The 19,337-nt window shown below is 35.8% G+C and overlaps 1 protein-coding gene across 5 annotated transcripts in view; it reads right to left on the bottom strand.

Moving 5' to 3' along the window:
* The window catches only part of METTL4 (methyltransferase 4, N6-adenosine), a 58,368-nt gene that overhangs the window by 28,171 nt on the left and 10,860 nt on the right, over positions 1-19,337 (bottom strand). For all 5 annotated transcript variants that reach the window (XR_012032367.1, XM_072828959.1, XM_072828956.1 and 2 more), the window contains 3 exons: positions 14,891-15,260; positions 12,697-12,766; positions 2,261-2,435 (listed from right to left, as the gene is read on the bottom strand). Coding sequence is in view for 4 of the 5 variants with exons in the window: in XM_072828959.1 (XP_072685060.1) it covers positions 2,261-2,435; positions 12,697-12,766; positions 14,891-15,260 (615 nt within the window). In the remaining variant the exon portion in view is untranslated. The remainder of the gene's footprint in view (positions 1-2,260; positions 2,436-12,696; positions 12,767-14,890; positions 15,261-19,337) is intronic.

Here is a 19,337-nt window from a genome sequence, read left to right as displayed (position 1 = left end):
CAGCTATAATGGACCAAAATATTTTAAATATCACTTTATCATCTTCCACATAAAAATCTACTTTTCATTAAAATTTATTCCTGGAAACTATGTCATCATTAATTCATTAATTCATTCAAATAATATTTACCAATTACTGGCAATGTGACTAAGTATATTATAATAAAATATATCTTATTACACTTTATAGAAAATAATGTCATTATATACTGTCAAAGCCAGAATTAGTTAAAAAAAAAAAAAAAAAGTTCAGGGACTGATAAGATGAACAATACTTAGTCTAATCCCTTGGCATTATAAATCCAGAAATTCAATTTTGTCATTCTACCCTGGAGTGATCATACTCTCAAAGACTCACTTAAAGCTAATCAAACTGAAACACAATATAATATCAATTTATTAACTAACCACTGAAATACATATTCACCATCAGAATATTCATATCTATTATCTAAGGAATCTTTTACTTAGTATCAAGATAACTAAGAAGTCAAATCAGTAAAGTCCTTTTATCATCTCTAGTGCCCAGGAGAAATAGTATCTTTTCCACACAGTGCTGTATAAATACAGGCAAATTTTTATTCTTTGTATATACTTCATATTCAATGCAAATTACTCCTTCTGTTATAATAGTACATATAGTTACCTAACAATGTTTCAAATAACATACTGTCTTTTTGTTTTAAACTCTGGGCTTATATTATCTCTTAGATAATACTACTACAAATGAATAGAATAGTCTTAGATTTTACGTATTAACATTTTACTGGATTTTATTTCAGAAGGTACCCTTTTCCTGACTTTGGCCCTCATCTTTGACAATAAAAGAACTGTCATATACAGGAAAAAATGGGGATTTATATTCCTGTCAATGTCCTACATACCAAATAAACCAAAGCAAAGCCCAAAATACATTATGAAAGCAAAGATACAACTGTTAATGTTTGCTAAGTTCATTAAAATAGGTGCAAATAAACAACATACACAGATTTTAGAGGATAGACCAAGAGACTACAAAATCCATACAAAGCACATAAAAAGAGAACTCTCCTGTCTAAAATGAATATTTCAGCTATATAAATATTAGACATTCAACTGATAACAAGTTGACTTATCTTTTAAATATGTAGGAAAGCTTTTGCAAAATTCATCTAAGTAGACGATGTATTTTTAAAAGGATGTCCAGGGATGCCAGGGTGGCTCAGCAATTGAGTGTCTGCCTTCAACTCAGGGTGTGGTCCTGGAGTCCTGGGATTGAGTCCCATATCAGGCTCCCCTTGAGGAGCCTGCTTCTCCCTCTGCCTATGTCTCTGCCTCTCTCTCTGTATCTCTCACGAATAAATAAAATCTTTTAAATAAATAAATAAATGTCCAATGGACTCTGAACTGATGCCTTATTTTTCTGTATTTTTTATTCTTCTAGTAAACAGAGAGAGATTAAAGATCATTCAACTAATCCAAGAGTTGGAATTATTTCTTTAAAAAATAGGCACAGCAGCACACAAGGTGCTGAGGTTAAGTTAAAATTTAAAACATGTAAGGTTCTTGGTTCTTTCCACCTCTTCCATCCTGGGTTACTTAGCTATTCTCCCTCCCATCCCCAGCAACATAAGAAAAAAGAAAAAGGAAAAGGAAAAACAGGAAAGAAGTCATAAAGGGTGATTGAAATTGTGGATGTATAAAGAGTAAGAAGAGGGGCACCCGGGTAGTCAGTCAATCAAGCGTCTGCCTTTGGCTCAGGTCATGATCTCAGGGTCCTGGGATTGAGCCCAGCACCTGGCTCCCTACTCAGCGGGGAGTCTGTGTCTCTTTCTCCCTCTGCCCTTCCCCCTGCTCGTGTTCTATCTCTTTCAAATAAATAAGTAAAATCTTTTAAAAAATAAAAGTAAAGAGCTAAAAGATAAAGGGTAACATTATTTCTATGTTTAGTGATAGATTCTCCAAAGTTTTTGTTTGTCATTTTTTTAAACTATAGACATCAGAGCTTTTTAAAATGACATCCTGATAAATCCCTGAATGATTTCTCTAGGCCAGCAGTTTGGTCCTCACCTACAAAAAGACACAGAACGAAAGTAAAAAGCCTTCCAGAATAAGAAGATGTAAGTATTTAGTGTCAAAAGGAAAATAAGTATTCGATATCAAAGTAAAAGTTTCAATTACACTGTTTTGAAGGAGAACAGTGACATGTTAAGTGTTAAAAATTAGATGTTTATGTGACTTATATGTCACACTACATTAACAAGTTAAGCTTTTAACTTACTTTTACCCAATGCCACTCAGCAACTATATCAACAGACCAAGAAGGATAAAGTTCTTCCTTTACAAAACGTAGGTGCTTTTGTCTATTGGTCACCCAAGTAATAACAAGACAGTTTGGAGCAGCCAGTTTAGGAATAGGTATCTGCTTTATTTGCAGTGGTGATAAATAACTGTACCTAAAAATAAACAGAAAAAGATAGTAGCAAAATTCACTGCAAGAAAGGAAAAATAAGCAGAGAGAAGACCCATATAATACTGACTCCACAAAAACAAAGCTCCTATAGCTGTATATTTGTATAACTAAATATGAAGCCACAGTGACACCCAGAGGACACATTATTACATGCAAGTCAGAAATAACCCTTTTTTCATTTTTAATACTGTAAAATTGTCAGGCTTTATCATTTCTAAATATATTACATTTCAAAAATTTCACTAATAGGCTTTTCTCCCATTCAAAATTAAGCAAATACTGCTTCAACGTGGATGGAACTGGAGGGTATTATGCTGAGTGAAGTAAGTCAGTCGGAGAAGGACAAACATTATATGTTCTCATTCATTTGGGGAATATAAATAATAGTGAAAGGGAAAATAAGGGAAGGGAGAAGAAATGTGTGGGAAATATCAGAAAGGGAGACAGAACGTAAAGACTGCTAACTCTGGGAAACGAACTAGGGGTGGTAGAAGGGGAGGAGGGCGGGGGGTGGGAGTGAATGGGTGACGGGCACTGGGTGTTATTCTGTATGTTAGTAAATTGAACACCAATAAAAAAAAAAACATAAAAAAAAATAAATTAAAAAAAATCCTAAAAAAATTAAGCAAATACCATTGCTTGGTTTCTATGGTCTATACACAGGGACCCCATCACAGTGAGTCTTGAAACTGCTATCTCAATATTCACTATGTTTTCAACCCTCAATCTATCATCCTGCATATTCCCAATCAATTCCACCAGACTTTCTGAAACCCTCACACTTCCATTTCAAAAAATTCTATACTCTTGCACCTCACAGTCATTAATAGTATAAAGTTTAACTTCTCTTGCTAGAACCACTTCTTCTATAAAATCCAGTCTAATGTGGCCCTTTCTCTAACACTTCCAGTATATCTCATAATGCTAGTTATTCCTCTCCTTCTGTGTTTCAACCTCTCTAGCAGTTCCTTACTGTCAACCTAGGTCTTAAAGGAAGAAAGAGGAGAGAAGCAGAGAAGGTGGGGAGGGGAAGAGAGAAGAGAAAAGAAATTCCCTCGATTCAGTCTTTTTAGGTCTACAACTAAACTAAGGACTGGTATGCTTTTAGTCTTTCTACTTTCTCTCCTTTATCTTATTCCTCAGTAGATTATAATGAGATTTCTACTACTATACCTACTCTGGAAAAAAGTAAGTAACACCTTACCAGCCAAATACAATAAACACTGGAATCCACTTTTCACACATAGCAACTGTATAATGTGAGGAAGTGATTAAGTATTTTTTAAATAAGCAAATGAGTAAAACAATCCACATCTCATGCACTCAAGTTTCCTACCATCCAGACCAGTGCTCTTCCAGGAGAATAGCATTTCTTATCATCAAATTGATAATTTTAAAAAAACTACGTTTGCCACAGTATGAAAAAACATCAGGTCAAAAATTTGAAGTTTGATGTTCCCAACAACTGTAGATTTTTTGATTGCCTTCATTTTATTTAATCGGGTTCATGTGGGGTGGGGGAGAGGAATGAAATATTCCATTTTTCGTTTTAATCTACTAGAAATCACTGAGCAAATTCTAAAATATATATCTTCATCACCAAGGCAGTATTCTTACCAAAAATGTTTAACCTGAATCTAATCATGCAGAAATAATCAGACAACTCCAAATGCTAGGAAATCCACAAAAGGGGCACGAAATCTTAAAAAAGAGTCAATACCCTGAAAAGTAAAAAACGGTCAGGAGACTATTTTGAATTAAAGGAAGAAAAGAAAAATAAAGACCAAATGTAATGTATGATCCCTGACTGGAGTTTAAATCTGAAAAACAAGAAGAAAAATGTAGCCACAAGGAAACACTGAGAAGAGGTTAAAAAATGAATATATAATGTATATTTTATAATACTATTAATGATAATATTAACATTATTGGGAGTGATAATGGTATCATAGTTATGCAGAAGAGTTTCTTTGTTTTTAGAAGATATGTGCAAAAAATTTATAGGTGAAAGCATGATGTCTACAATATCAGATTAAAAGAGGAGAGATGGAGAAAAAGAAACTGTACACAGATGTAGCAGAATATCAAAACCTGGCGAATCCAGAGGAAAGGTGATTCAATATGCATATACTACTTTTTTAAGATTATTTGTTTGAGAGAGTGCGTGAGCAAGAGAAAGCATGAGCCAGGGGAGGCACAAAGGGAGAAACAGACTTCCCACCAGGCAGGGAGCCCCAGGCCTGGCTCCATCCCAGGACCCTGAGATCATGACCTGAGCTCAAGAGAGACAATCAGCTGAGCCACCCATGTGCCCCATTCAGGTAATTCTTTCAACTTTTCTCAAAGTTTGGAATTTTTAAAATCAAAATTTGAGGGAAAGAAACAATATAATAAATCATTACAAAAAGATCATAAAGGGGCACCTGGGTGGCTAAGCGGTTGGGCGCCTGCCTTCGGCCCAGGGTGTGGGTATCAAGTGGAATCGAGTCTCATTTCGGGCTTCCTGCAGGGAGCCTGATTCTCCCTCTGCCTGTGTCTCTGCCTCTCTCTCTGTGTCTCTCATGAATAAATAAATAAAATCTTTTTAAAAAAAATTACAAAGATATACATAACAAGTTAAAAAAAAAATTTCAAAAAAATTTTTTTGAAAACTAAAAACAAAAAAATTCAAAATATGCTACATAAAATTGTCATAAAATATTATAAAAGGAATGAGTCTGTTTTTCAAAATTACAAAAGCCGCCCCCAAAGATGTTGCTTATTATGATTAAGCATTTGTTTACTTTTTTAAAGCTTCTAAAGAGTATTCAAGAATAACATATAAAAAACTATCAATTTTCATTAAAATAAAAAGCAAATGAAATATAAACTAGTATTTTAAAAAATAATTCTTAGAGAAAACTGGAACACATTACTAAAGAATATTACAAAATTGGACTTCATTCTTTTGAATTTAACACTTAGCTCTAGCAAATAAAAGTAACTGTGAACACTCTTTTCAACAAATGATGCTGGGACAACTGGATATCCAAATGCAAAAGGATAAAACTGTGATTCTAGCTACATCATATATAAAATTAAATTCAAAATGAATCAAAAATATAAACGTGAGAGCTGAAACTCTTAGAAAACATAGATGCACATCACCGTGACCTTGATTAAGGCAATAGTTTCTTTTTTTTTTAATTTTTTTTTTAAATTTATTTATGATAGTCACACACAGAGAGAGAGAGGCAGAGACACAGGCAGAGGGAGAAGCAGGCTCCATGCACCGGGAGCCCGACGTGGGATTCGATCCCGGGTCTCCAGGATCGCACCCTGGGCCAAAGGCAGGCGCTAAACCGCTGCGCCACCCAAGGATCCCAAGGCAATAGTTTCTTAAATACAATACCAAATGCAGAGAAACAAAAAGAAAAATAGGTTAAGCTGACTTCAAGAAAATATAAAACGTTGTGCTTTGAGAACACTAGCAAGAAAGTGAAAAAGCAACAAGAGAAAGAAAATACTTACCAACTACCTAAGGTAAGGGGGCCTAGTATCCAGAGTATATAAAAAACTCTTAGAAATCAACAAAAAGATAATTTTAAAATGTGCAAAGGATATGAACAGTCAATTCACCAAAGAATATATACAGATGACCAAAAAGGACATGAAAAGATGCTTAATATCATTAGTCATTAGAGAAATGCAAATCAAAAAACACAAGATATCACTTCATATTCATCAGGATGGCTATAATTTAAAACAAATGAACACAAAACAGAAAATAAGTATTACTGAAAATGTGGAGAAACTGGAACCCTCATACATTTCCAGTGGGAATGTAAAATGTAAAATGACACATCCACTGTGAAAAACACTTTGGTAGTTCCTCAAGAGTTAAAGGCAGAGTTACCACGTGGTGCAGCAACTCTACTCTTGGGTATACACCCAAAATAAATGAAAACATATTATTGTCTGGAATTAGGCAATTACAAAGTCTGAAGGAAGAGGCTTTAACACTGCCTGCCCTCTCTTCTACAACCAACTAGAAGTTTGGGCAGTTTCCAAAACCACTCTGAGGTTCAATAATTTGTCAGAAAGACTCACAGAACTGTACTGAAAGGTATTACAATCATGATTACAGTTTATTATAAGAGATGACTTATTACAATTTATCACATAAAGGTTATTACAGTTTATTACAGATTAGACTAATGCCAACCAAAGGAAGAAACTCAGAGCAGAGTCTGGGGGCTTATAAATACAGAGCCTCCAATGGTCCCTTCCCATGGAATCAGAACACATTACCATCCTGGATAAATGTGTGATAATACACAGAGTATTGCTAACCAGGGAAGCTCACCCCAGCTTCAGTGAACAGAGTTTTAATTGGACATCCATTACATAAGAAAAATGGAGTGACTAACTGCCCAGGTGTTTGATGACATGGTTGGCATTTCTGGTGTGGCAGTCCCCACCCTAAGATTATTTATACAGCCAGTCTCTCAACCCCACCCCCCCACCCCCACTAACCCAAGCACACTAAAAAATAATCCTATCAGGTATAGATTCCCTCCCAGAAGCTGAAGGCAAAGGTCAAACTCTGGACAAGGCCAAATTCTTTACCACACCTGTTCACAGAAAAGCTTGTACAGAGGCGCCTGGATGGCACAGTTGGTTAAGTGTAGGACTCTTGGTTTCAGTTCAGGTCTGATCTCAGGGTTGTGAGTTCAAGCCCATGTCAGGCTCTGTACTCAGTGTGCTGTCTGCGAGAGATGCTCTCTCCCTTTCCTTTTGCCTTTCCTGCTCATGCATCATGCTCTCTCTCTCTCTCTCTCTAAAATAAATAGTCTTAAAAAAAAGAAAAAAGAAAGAAAAGCTTGTACACAAATGTTTATAGCAGCATTTTAGCCAAAAGCTGGAAACCATGCAAACACACCAACTGATAAGCGGATAAATAAAATGTGGCATATATCCATTCAACAGAATATTATACAGTCATTACAAGGAATAAAGTACAGCCCGCCCTTAGGCCAGCCCGCCCTTAGGCCTGCCCCAATGGACTGGGGCCTGGGAGCCTGCAGAGCTAAGGGGCCCACTGGGGAAGGCCAGGGGTTCCAATCTCCGGCCCTCGCCCGGGTTCCTCATGTAAATAAAGCCTTTTGTGTGGCTCCCATCCCTGAGAATAAAGGAGCCCTGGCTTGGCCCTGAGAGGCACAAAAAAAAAAAAAAAAAAAAAAACAAGGAATAAAGTACTGATATATGCTAAAACATGGAGGAACGAACCATGAAAACAAATATCAAATGAAGTAAGCCAGACACAAAGGCCACATGTTATAAGATTCCAGTTATATGTAATGTCCCAAAAGGTAGGTTCTTAGAAACAAAAAGGAGATTAATGGTTGCCAGAGTATGGGCAAAGAGGAGAACTGGGAAGAACAGGGATTCTTTTGGGGGTGACAGAAATATTCCAGAATTAGATAAGGTAATAACTGCACAACATTAAAGTGGCTAAAATGGTTAATTTTATCTAGTTTTCAAAAACCTAGGAAGCGTGGGTGGCACAGTCGGTTAAGCACTGGACTTTTGGTATCTGCTCAGGTCATGATCTCAGGGTTGTAAGATCAAGGCCCAAATGAGGCTCCACGCTCAGAGTGGAGTCTGCTTGGGATTCTTTCTCCCTCCCCCTCTTCCCCTCCATCTGTGCTCACTTGCTCACATAAATAAATGAATCTTTAAAAAAAAAAACAAAACTATATTAGCACCCTTCTCTCAAAGAACATATAATCTAATAATAAAAGAGAAAAAGGATCACTCACAATTTTAACTAAAATACAGAACAGATTGAAAGCATTAAAATTTGCTAAGAGGGTCCAAGATGTGGCACAGAAAGACTCTGAACTCACCTCCTCCCACATAATAAATCTATTCCTATATAGGGCAATTCTTCCAAAAGAAGACAGGACTGACTGCACAGCTTGTATATAACAAATGATAAAGGGGCCAATAGGGAAAAGTAGGAAAGATATGGATACAAGAACCCCACTGTTGACTAAGTGGCCTACAGTAGAGAAGGATATTGATGAGGAGCCAATGCAGACTCACCTGCCCTCAAACATAGCAGTTTAAAGGGCAAATAGACTATAAATCAAGGAAAAACATTTACTAACATTAGAGCCTCCAACAAATAGGTATAGAACCAACAGAATTTTCACTGGGGTAAGAGGCACCAGCAAGTGCCATTTTTACATTCTGCATCTACCTTCTAGTCTAAACAGCAGCAGGGTTCAAGTACTTCACCAATCTGATAGGCACACTCCAGACCTGTGGCCCACTCCAGCTCCAGCCCTCAAAGGTGGGCCAAGTGCTATGCAGTATGCCCCAAATCCCAACCACATCAGCCTAGCTCCAGCCATCCTGCCAAGGCAGCCCCAAAACAGCACCCTCCAGGACGCAACTGACCTGTGCCCACAGCACAGCACATGCTGTGCCTATGGATATATCCTGCCTATGCCCACTTCCACTCCAGCAATTCCACAGAGATGGCCACAGAATAACATGCCCCAGGACCTCCAAGCCATGCCCACTGCAGCTCCAGCCAGCCTGCCAAAGTTAGCAGGCAGTCCTAAGAGGGAAGTTCATAACAATACAAACCTACCTAAAGAAACAAACAAACAAACAAAACCCAAACAATCTAACCTAAACTAGAAAAAGATCAGTCCAAAGTTAGTAGAAAGAAGGAAATAATAAAGATCAGAGTGGAGATAATTGAAATAGAAAATAAAAAAAAGGGAACCCTGGGTGGCGCAGCGGTTTAACGCCTGCCTTTGGCCCAGGGCGAAATCCTGGAGACCCGGGATTGAATCCCACATAGGGCTCCTGGTACATGGAGCTTGCTTTCTCCCTCTGCCTGTGTCTCTGCCTCTCTCTCTTTCTGTGTGTGACTATCATAAATAAAAATTTTTTTAAAAAATTTTAAAAAAAGAAAAGAAAAAGATCAATAAAACTAAAACCTTATTCTTTTAAAACTTAAAATTGAAAAACCCCAGCCAGACTCATCAAGAAAAAAAAGGGCTCAAATGAATAATAGCAAAAATGAAAGAGAAGTTACAACTGAAGCCACAGAAATTCATAAGAGACTATGTATCACAAGACTACTAAAAAAATTATATGAAAACAAAACAGGAAACCTAGAAGAAATGGAATAATTCCTAGAAACACACAAACTTCCAAGACTGAATCACAAAGAAATAGAAAATCTGACCCATTACAAGTAATGAAATTGAATCAGTAATTTAAAAACTCCCAGAAAACAAAAGTCCAGGATCAGATTACTTCATTTATTATTCTACCAAACATTTAAAAAACAGTAACTATCCTTCTCAACTTATTCCAAAAAATTAAAGAGAAAGAAATGCTTCCAAACTCATTTTACAAGGCCAGCAGAACACTGATACCAGAATCAGACAAAGATACCACTAAAAAAAGACAGGCCAATATCCCCAATAAACATAGAGGCAAAAATTCTCTTCAAATATCAGCAAACCAAAATCAACAATACTTGATAGGATCATAAACCATGATCCAGTGAAATTTACCAACATAATATGCCACATCAACAAGAGTAAAGATAAAAATATGATCATCTAAATAGATGCAAAAAAGCACTGAATATATATAACATCCATTTATGATTTTAAAAAACCTAATGGAGAGGGTACTAAGAACATATTAGGTATAATAAAGGCCAGATATGATAAACCCCAGCTAACATAATACTCAACGGTAAAAAGCTGAAAACTTTTCCTCTAAGATCAGAAATAAGACAAGGATACCCATTCTCACCACTTATTCAACGTATTGGAAATCCCAACCACATCAATTAGGCAAGAAAAAAACCAAAGGTATTCAAATTGAAAAAGTAGTAAAAGTGTCACTACTTGCAGATGACATAATATCATACATAGAAAACCATAAGGCTCCACCAAAAAGATACTAGAATTCAGTAAAGTTACAGGATACAAAATGAACATATAGAAATCTGTCGCATTTCTATACACTAATAACAAGCTATCAGAAAGAAAAATCAAGAAAACAATCCCATTTATAATTGCATCAAAAAGAACAAAATACCTAGAAAAAATTTAACCAAAGAGGTGAAAAATCTGTACTCTGAAAGTGTTAAGATGAAAAAAACTGAACACTAATAAATGGAAATATATACTGTGCTCATGGACTGGAAGAATTAATATTGTCAGAATGTCTACACAACACAAAGCAATCTACAGACTTAATGCAATCCACATCAAAGTACCAAAGGCATTTTTAACAGAACTAGAACAAAGAATCCTAAAATGTGTATGGAACTGCAAAATACCCTAAACAGACAAAGTGATTTTAAGAAAAACAAAGCTGGAGGTTATCATGCTCCCCGATTTCAAAATAGATTAAAAAGCTATACTAATCAAAACAGTATGGTACTAGTACAACAAAACACACATACATCAATGGAACAGAAAAAAGAACCCAAAATAAACCCACACATATACAATTCAACATTTGGCAATTCCTTTAATAATAAAGACTTGGGCAAGACTCAATCAATAGATGCTGTTATTAGTTTTCTACTGTTGCTTTCGGAAATGTCACTTTCACAAAACCCCAGAAAAGACTCAGTAACTTCCAAATTAAAGGATACTAAAGAGGGACATGCGGGTGGCAGAACAGGTTAAGCCTCCAACTCTTGGTTTCAGCCTCAGGTTATGATCTCAGGATCATGAGATAGAGCCCTACATCGGGCTCTGCACTCAGCAAGCAATCAGCTTGAGAGTCTGAAGATATTCACTAGAATGGGAGAGAAATACTTAAAAGGTTTTAAAAAGCTATTAAAAGGAAATGTCCTCTCAGTAATTAATTGAACTGATTACTCTAAGAGATGACATAAAAAATGACATAAAACAAATTTAAGATGGGTTAGACAAATTCATTCACAGCAGCTACTGAAGAAAACTATACAAGCATACCTCAGAAATATTCCAAATTCAGTTCCAGATGACCACAACAAAGCTAGTGTCACTTTAATAAAGTGAGTCAAAATAATTCTTGGGTTTTCCCAGTGCATATAACAGTTATGTTTACACCACACTGTTAACAGTAAACTAAGTATGCAATAGCATTATATCTAAGAAAACAACACGCATACTTCATTACCAAAAAATGCTAACCATCATCTGAGCTTTCAGGGAGTTATCATCTCTGTTCACAGATCACCAAAACAAATGTAATGAAATATTGCAAAATGTGAAACAAAGTGAACAAATGTTGTCAGAAAAATGGTGCCAACAGATGTGCTCGATGTAGGGTTGCCACAAACTTTATATTTTAAAAGACAATATCTGCAAAGCACAATAAAGCGAAGCACAACAAAACAAAGTATGCCCATATTTTGGCAAATATTTCTAAACTTTAAAATCTGTTATCAAAGGAGGCAAAAATGTTGCTCTTTGGTGTTATATAAATATCCCTGAACTGGTTCAGTCAGTAACCTCAGTCATTAATAAGTATATTACTTTTGACATTCTTGTACCTATACATAGTTCTAGTGCAAGAGAATTATCTAATTAGGGGAATTAAAAATTGAAGAGAAAATATTTTAGTAGTTCAGACAACCTACATCTCAAAGTAATATTTTTAGCAAATGTAACCAGAATCTACAATGGACAATAGCTTTGAGAAAGCATGAGGTGGGGGTGCCTGGTTGGCTTAATCAGTTAAGCATCTGCCTTTGATTCAGGTCATGATCTCAGGACACCACATCAGGCTCCCAGCTTAGCAGGAAGTCTGCTTCTCCCTCTCTCTTTGCCTCTTCCCCTTGCTTGTGCTGTTTTGTCTCTCTTTCTCAAATAAATGAATAAAATCTTTAAAAAAAAAAAAAGAAAAGAAAAGAAAGAAAAAGAAAAAGAAGAAAAAGAAAAAGAAGAAAAGAAAAAGAAAGAAAAAGAAAAAGAAAAAGAAAAAGAAAAAGAAAAAGAAAAAGAAAAAGAAAAAGAAAAAGAAAAAAGAAAAAGAAAAAGAAAGAAAAAGAAAAAGCATGGGATGCCTGGGTGGCTAAGTCAGTTAAGCATCCGACTTAGATCTCAGCTCAGGTCTTGATCTCAGGGTCCTGAGTTCAGGCCCCATGTTGGAGTCCATGCTGGACATGAAGCCTAAAAAAAAAAAAAAGGGGGGGGGGCATATCTAATAGACAATTAATTTACACTTACCTATTACTTCTTTTAACTGATTTGTTCTGCCATGGTGGATCTATCACAATTACATCATATGTTTTCCTACCTGAAAACAAGCAAACAACTTCAGAAAATATCTTCTGTAGGTGATTACTTTAAAAACTAAAGTGGATTTACAACAGACACGAATATAATGGAATGCAACAAAAGGACTTACAAAATTTATTCAAATAATTTAATCTAAAAATATTAAGATTTCCTTTATAATTTAGTACCCCTAGGATTTTAACATCAGTTCACCTATTGCTATTTTTGCAAAGACCACCTGAAAATAACTACAGTTCACTTAGCTGGATAGCAATCATTTGTAAATGCCCTTTATGTCTTGATAGCCATATTAATATGGTCTTTTTAAGCCTAAGTGAGGTGTTATTTTTGGTGAGGGAGGGGGTTCATTTCTTTAGCTTTTTTTAAAGTTCATTTTGAAATAATTTTGTTAAAACTGATACGAAGACCATAATACAACCTCCTCAGTTGTCTACACATCTTTTTTCCTGGCCCAGGATCCAAACCAGGATCCCACACTGCATCTGGTTGCCATGTCTCCTCAACCTCTTCCAAACTGGGAAAGTTCCTCAGTCTTTCCTTGTCATGTATGATCTCGACAGTTTGAAGGCTATTGGCCAGTTATTTAATAGAAAGTCTCTTAATTTGGATTTGGTATTTCCTTGTAATTAAATTTATATTATTAATGTTTGGCAAGAATACTACCAAAGTAATCAAAAACACGTGTCAAAATGTCTCGTTATTGTGATACTACCTTTAATCATTTGGTTAAAGTGTTGTCTACCAGGTTTCTCTAGTTTTCACTTTGTAATTAATAAATATCTTGTTAGATACTCTAAAACTGTGCAAATATCCTGTGTCTCATCTTTTCAACTACTGTTTTGAGATCTAATCACTATAATGTTTGCCAAATGGAAACTTGCTAGTTCCATCATTCCACTCACACTCATTGCCTGGAAAGGAAGAGCTGTATCTTCTGCTTTTATAAACATAGGTATATTTTGGTAAATGTACAATTTCACAAGTAATCAAAACAGTGCAAATTGCAATGAGAATGTAATGGTTTTTAAACTATTATGGTGACAAAAATCAAAAAGAGCAGAAAACGTTCAAACATAATTTTCCCTTTATTATCCTGTCACTTACCCTGAAGAATTTATGACACCATGACATGAATAATTACTCAAGTATAACATGCATTGACAGCAATTAAAAGATTTTCCTTAATGAACTATGTCATTTAATAACTTAGAATTTTTATATTAAATATACAAATAGCAATAGCATATTAAATTGATCAGTACAGTTCTTTCCTACTGCATCTCTTAGAAATACCTATTAAATACATATAAATCACTGAGATAAACAATTGATGCAGATTAATCCATGTATTCCTTAAAATGACCTTCAGAAATAGATTATTATGATAACCATTTATAAACTAGGAAACTGAACTTCAGTTTTGTGAAATGAAAGACTAACATTAGCTTTAGAATCTAAATTCATATCCAGGTGTGTATGATGATGGACTTCAACCTTTACATTTTGTTAACATTATATAGGAAAATATTTCAAGAAATTTTAGACAATAAACTTGAACACTAGCTTAAAATGTAACCTAAAAGGCAAGGGTGTTAATATTCGTATCTGAAGTGAATCTACTTTGCCATAAGGAAAAGTTAAATAAAACTGTTTGGCCAGGGATACCTGGGTGGCTCAGCAGTTGAGCATCTGTCTTTGGCCCAGGGCGTGATCCCAGGATACAAGATAGAGTCCCACATCGGGTTCCCTCCCATGGAGCCTGCTTCTCCCTCTGCCTGTGTCTCTGCTTCTCTGTGTGTCTCTCATGAATGAATAAATAAATATTTTTCAAAAAATTGTTTAGCCAAACCCAATCGTATCCTGAATTCCTAAGTACAGAGCAGCAAATATATTTGTTTCTATGGGAACTAATTATTTTTTGACCCTTTATTCTTAAGTACCCTTTTAAAAAAATTTTAAATGTTTTTAAATCAAAAGTCAGCATTTTAAAAGAAAAAGTCACACAGAGAAAATTGTTTATGCTACCCTCATAATGTTGATCCACATCCAGCATTCAGACTAGATCTTGACTTTTGAGGCCACAAAAAAATTACATTTTTCTAATAACATAATAATTACTTACAGTTTAGAAGTGGATGCATACAAGAAATGTCAGACAAAAGAAAACTGCTTTTGGGTGGCACCAGGTATTTCTGCCCCATTAAAGTAATCATTTTTGTAAAGCTAGAGTTGTTTTCAACAACCCGTGAAAATAAATCCTGTTCTGTAACAGATATATCTTCTTCCATCAATTGTAATGCCTGAAGTTCCGTTTCGTTCAAAGAAGGCAAATGCTTCACCATTGCACATAATTCTGACAAATTGCAGGTATCAAGTGGTAAGGTAACAGGCTCACTACACTTGTCCCATTTTTCAGAAAGTGGATGAAGAAAGCCACTTTTGAAACCTTCTTGGATTAACTCTGAAGAGCCATCCAAAATCAGTCCCCTGATCTGTAAGAAAAATTTGTTAAAATACATTAAAAGGTCATTTATATTAAAACACTTTCTCTAAAAAATGAAATTCCTACTATGCCTTGAATATGTGAACTTATGGATTGAAATCAATATTATAAAGCTTATACTAAAATAATTTTATAATAAAATATAATGGTAAGAATATATGAGTATACCTTTTAAATGCTGTTTCTTAAATGTGGAATAAAACAAACCTCATAAATTCATTTAAAATTAAATAAACGGGGCAGCCTGGGTAGCTCAGCAGTTTAGCGCCTGCCTTTGGCCCAGGGTGTGATCCTGGAGTCCCGGGATCGAGTCCCGCGTCGGGCTCCCAGCATGGAGCCTGCTTCTCCCTCCTCCTGTGTCTCTGCCTCTCTCTCTCTCTCTCTCTCTCTATCATAAATAAATTTAAAAAAAAAAAATAGAATTCCTAATCTATAAAGCAAATTAAGTTGAAATCACATTTAATATTAAATTTTTCTAGTGATCTAATTTTAAAATCAACTTACCTTTGAATTTATAATATATTGCTTAAATTATTAAAAAAAAGTATTAAGTGAGCTATAAACAAAGTTTTGTAAAACTACAATTACAGTTAATTATAAAATTAAAACTTAAGTTCCACTTCAAGGCAAGATGTAGTAGCAGAGATCAGATTTAACTTTTCATCTGAAATTATATTTTTAAAAAGTATAAAATTATTTTTTAAAGGCTTTCAGACCTTGGATGGATGTCAACATCCATCAAGTGAACAACAGTGGTCCCAAAAAAGGAGAAACAAATAATTGCTCCCGCTTACAGCCTTGAGAAAGTTTCCAGGCAGCAGCACAGCAAAGGAGACCCATTCAGAGTCCAACAGTCTTTCTGAGTTGAGAAGATGCTGCTGCAAGTCTGGAAAGGTCAAAGCAGCTAGAGTTTGCAAGGCAGGGTATCAAAGAGGACAGAGCAACACAATTCTTAAAAGCTGCAGAAGAGTCCACTCAAGTCTACCCAAGTTCTGGGAAAGAAAAAGATGTGAAATGATCAGAGGAACAATCCACAAGGCTCCCAACCAGCCAGAATGGAAAATCTCCTAATTTACAAGGCATCAAGTGGACTACTTAAAAGGGTATTGCCTCATGAGTGGGGGAAAAAATAGCTCTAAAGATTGCTCTAGTCCTAACTAAAAAACCTTAAAACAAGCTACAAAACTTTAAAAGAAAGTCACAAAAGCATCAACCAGTTTCAAAGTAACTTTGTCAAAGAACAAAGTTCAAGAATATGTATAGGAATATGAAAATATCTAGTACCCAAAAAGCTAAAATTGAAAGGACTTACAAAAAATAAAATTATCAGGTATGTAGAGAAGATACAACACATTACGGAAGAATAATCATTCAATAGAAGCATGCAAGAATAACACGGATGATACAAATAGTAGAAAAGGTTGGACAGATTTACTTGTAGCCCATTTAAGTGATTAGGAACAAAAGTAGAAAAGGATAATATGGTATTTATCATAACCATATTCATACATTCAAAAATGTAAACCAAAATCTGAGTATGTTAAGAGACACAAAAATTACTAAAAAAATAAATAATAGTTGAACTTCTGGAGAAAAAAGTACATACCACAGAATAATTGTGGATTGAGTTTGCAATAAAGGCAACCATTTGAAGCAACGGCTGCAAAGGACTCATCTGCATTTTATAAATCAGATTATATACTCTCTTCTATAATCATTACATTTCTGTCCCTTTGGTGTAGTCTTTCTCAAAATACGGTATTTGGACTACTTCTAAATCACCTGATTGGAATTATCTGAAGGTCGTTAAAAATTAAAATTCCTGGTACCATATGGGAGACTTTGGTGATTTAGTTCCAGGCCACAATAAGGTGACTATTGCAATAAAGTGAGCCGAATGAATTTTTTGGTTTCCTAATGCATATAAAAGTTATATTTACACTATTCCATTAAGGATTCAATAGTATTACATCTCTAAAAACAATGTATATACCTTAATTTTAAAATATTTTATTGCTAAAAAATACAGACTATTAATCTTTCAGCAAGTCATATTCTTACTGCCAGAGGAGGGTCTGGTCTCTGTGTTGATAGTTCTTGACTCATTAGGTGGTGGTTGCTGAAGGTTGAGGTAGCCAAGGCAATTTCTTAAAATAAGACAACAACAAAGTTTTCCACATCAATTGACTTTTCCTTTCATAAATGATTTCGCTGTAGCGTGAACACTATTTGATAGCATTTTACTCACAGAACTTCTTTCCAAACTGGAGTCAATCCTCTCAAACCCTGTTGCTGCTTTACCAAGTTTATGGAATATTCTAAGTCCTCTGTTACCATTTCAGCAATATTCACAGCATCTTCACCAGCAGTAGATTCCACCTGAAGGAACCATTTCTTTGTTCATCTATCAGAAACAACCTCTCATCTTGTTAAAGCTTTATCATGAGATTGCAGCAATTTGGTCACATCTTTAGGCTCTACCTCTAATTCTAGCTCTCGTGCTATTCCCACCACATCTGCAGTGACTTCCTCCACTGAGGTCTAGAGCCCCTCAAGGCCACTCATTAGAGCTGGAATCAACTTCTTCCACGTTCCTGGTAATGTTGATATTTTGACCTCTCCCGTGAATCACAAATATTCTTTTTTTTTTTTAATCACAAATATTCTTAATGGCACCTAGAATAGTGACTCTTTTTCAGAAAAGTGACCTTTTTCCATTGACTTTGTGCCCAGATCCATCAGAGGAATCACTGCCTGTGGAAGCTATAGCCCTATGAAATGTATTTCAATAATAAGATTGAGTTGAAAAAAAAAAAAAAGATTGAGTTGAAATTACTCCTTGATCCATGAGCTACCAAGTGGATTTCATATTTGCAGGCATGAAAACAACATACATCTAATTGTGTATCTCCATTAGAGCTCTTGGGTCAACAGGTGCATTATTAATAAGTACTACTTTGAAAGGAATCTTTTTTTCTGAGCAGGTCTTTTTTTTTTTAAGATTTTATTTATTTACTCATGAGAAACACAGAGGAAGAGAGGCAGAGACACACGCAGAGACACACGCAGAGGGAGAAGCAGGCTCCATGCAGGGAGCCTGACATGGGACTCGATCCCAGGTCTCCAGGATCACGCACTGGGCTGATGGCGGCGCTAAACCGCTGAGCCACCTGGGCTGCCCAGTATACCTTAACAGTAGGTTTAAAAGATTCAGTAAGTGAGGCACCTGGGTGGTTCAGTCAGGTAAGCATCTGCCCTCAGCACAGGTCATGATCCCAGGATTCTGGGATCAAGTCCCACACTGGGCTCCCTGCTCAGCTCTGTCACACACTCTCTCCCAAAATCTTCTCCTGCTGAATGCACTTTCTCTGTCACTCTTTCTCAAAAATCTTAAAAAAAAAAAAAATTCAGTAAGCCATATAAACAGATATGCTGTCATGCAGGTTTTGTAGCTCCACTTATAGAGCAAACACATAGCAAATATACCATAATTCTTTTTTTTTAAGATTTGAAAGGAGAGAGCATGTGTGCCCATGAGCAGGGAGAGAGGCAGAGAGGGAGAAAATCCTCAAGCCAACTTCCCACTAAGTGCAGAGCCTGACACAGGGCTTGACCCCAGCACCCCAAGACAAAATCAAGTGTCAGAAGCTTAACCAACTCAACCACTCAGGTGCCCCAATTTAGCATAATTCTTCAGGGCCCTGGAATTTTCAGAATGGTAAATGAGCATTGACTTCAACTTAAAGTTACCAGCTTCATTAGCCCTTAATGAGTCAACCTGTTCTTTGAAACTTTGAAGTCAGGCATTCTCTTATCTGTGAAAGGCTTAGCTGGCATCTTCTTCCAATAGAAGGCTATTACATCTACATCGGAAATCTGTGGTTTAGTGTAGCCTTCAATAATGATCTTAGTTACATCATCTGGATAACTTGCTGCTTCACCTCGCACTTTGCAGGTGAAGACACCTTCTTAAACCTCATGAACCAACCTCTGCTCGCTTCAAACTTTTCTTCAACAAATTCCTCACACCTCTTCTCAACCTTCATAGATTTGAAGAGAGTTAGGT

Source organism: Canis lupus, chromosome 6 (genome assembly GCF_048164855.1).
Source record: "Canis lupus baileyi chromosome 6, mCanLup2.hap1, whole genome shotgun sequence".
Classification (NCBI taxonomy): domain Eukaryota; kingdom Metazoa; phylum Chordata; class Mammalia; order Carnivora; family Canidae; genus Canis; species Canis lupus.
The sequence above is the reverse complement of the archived record's forward strand: the minus strand, read 5'-3'. Positions and strand labels throughout refer to the sequence as shown.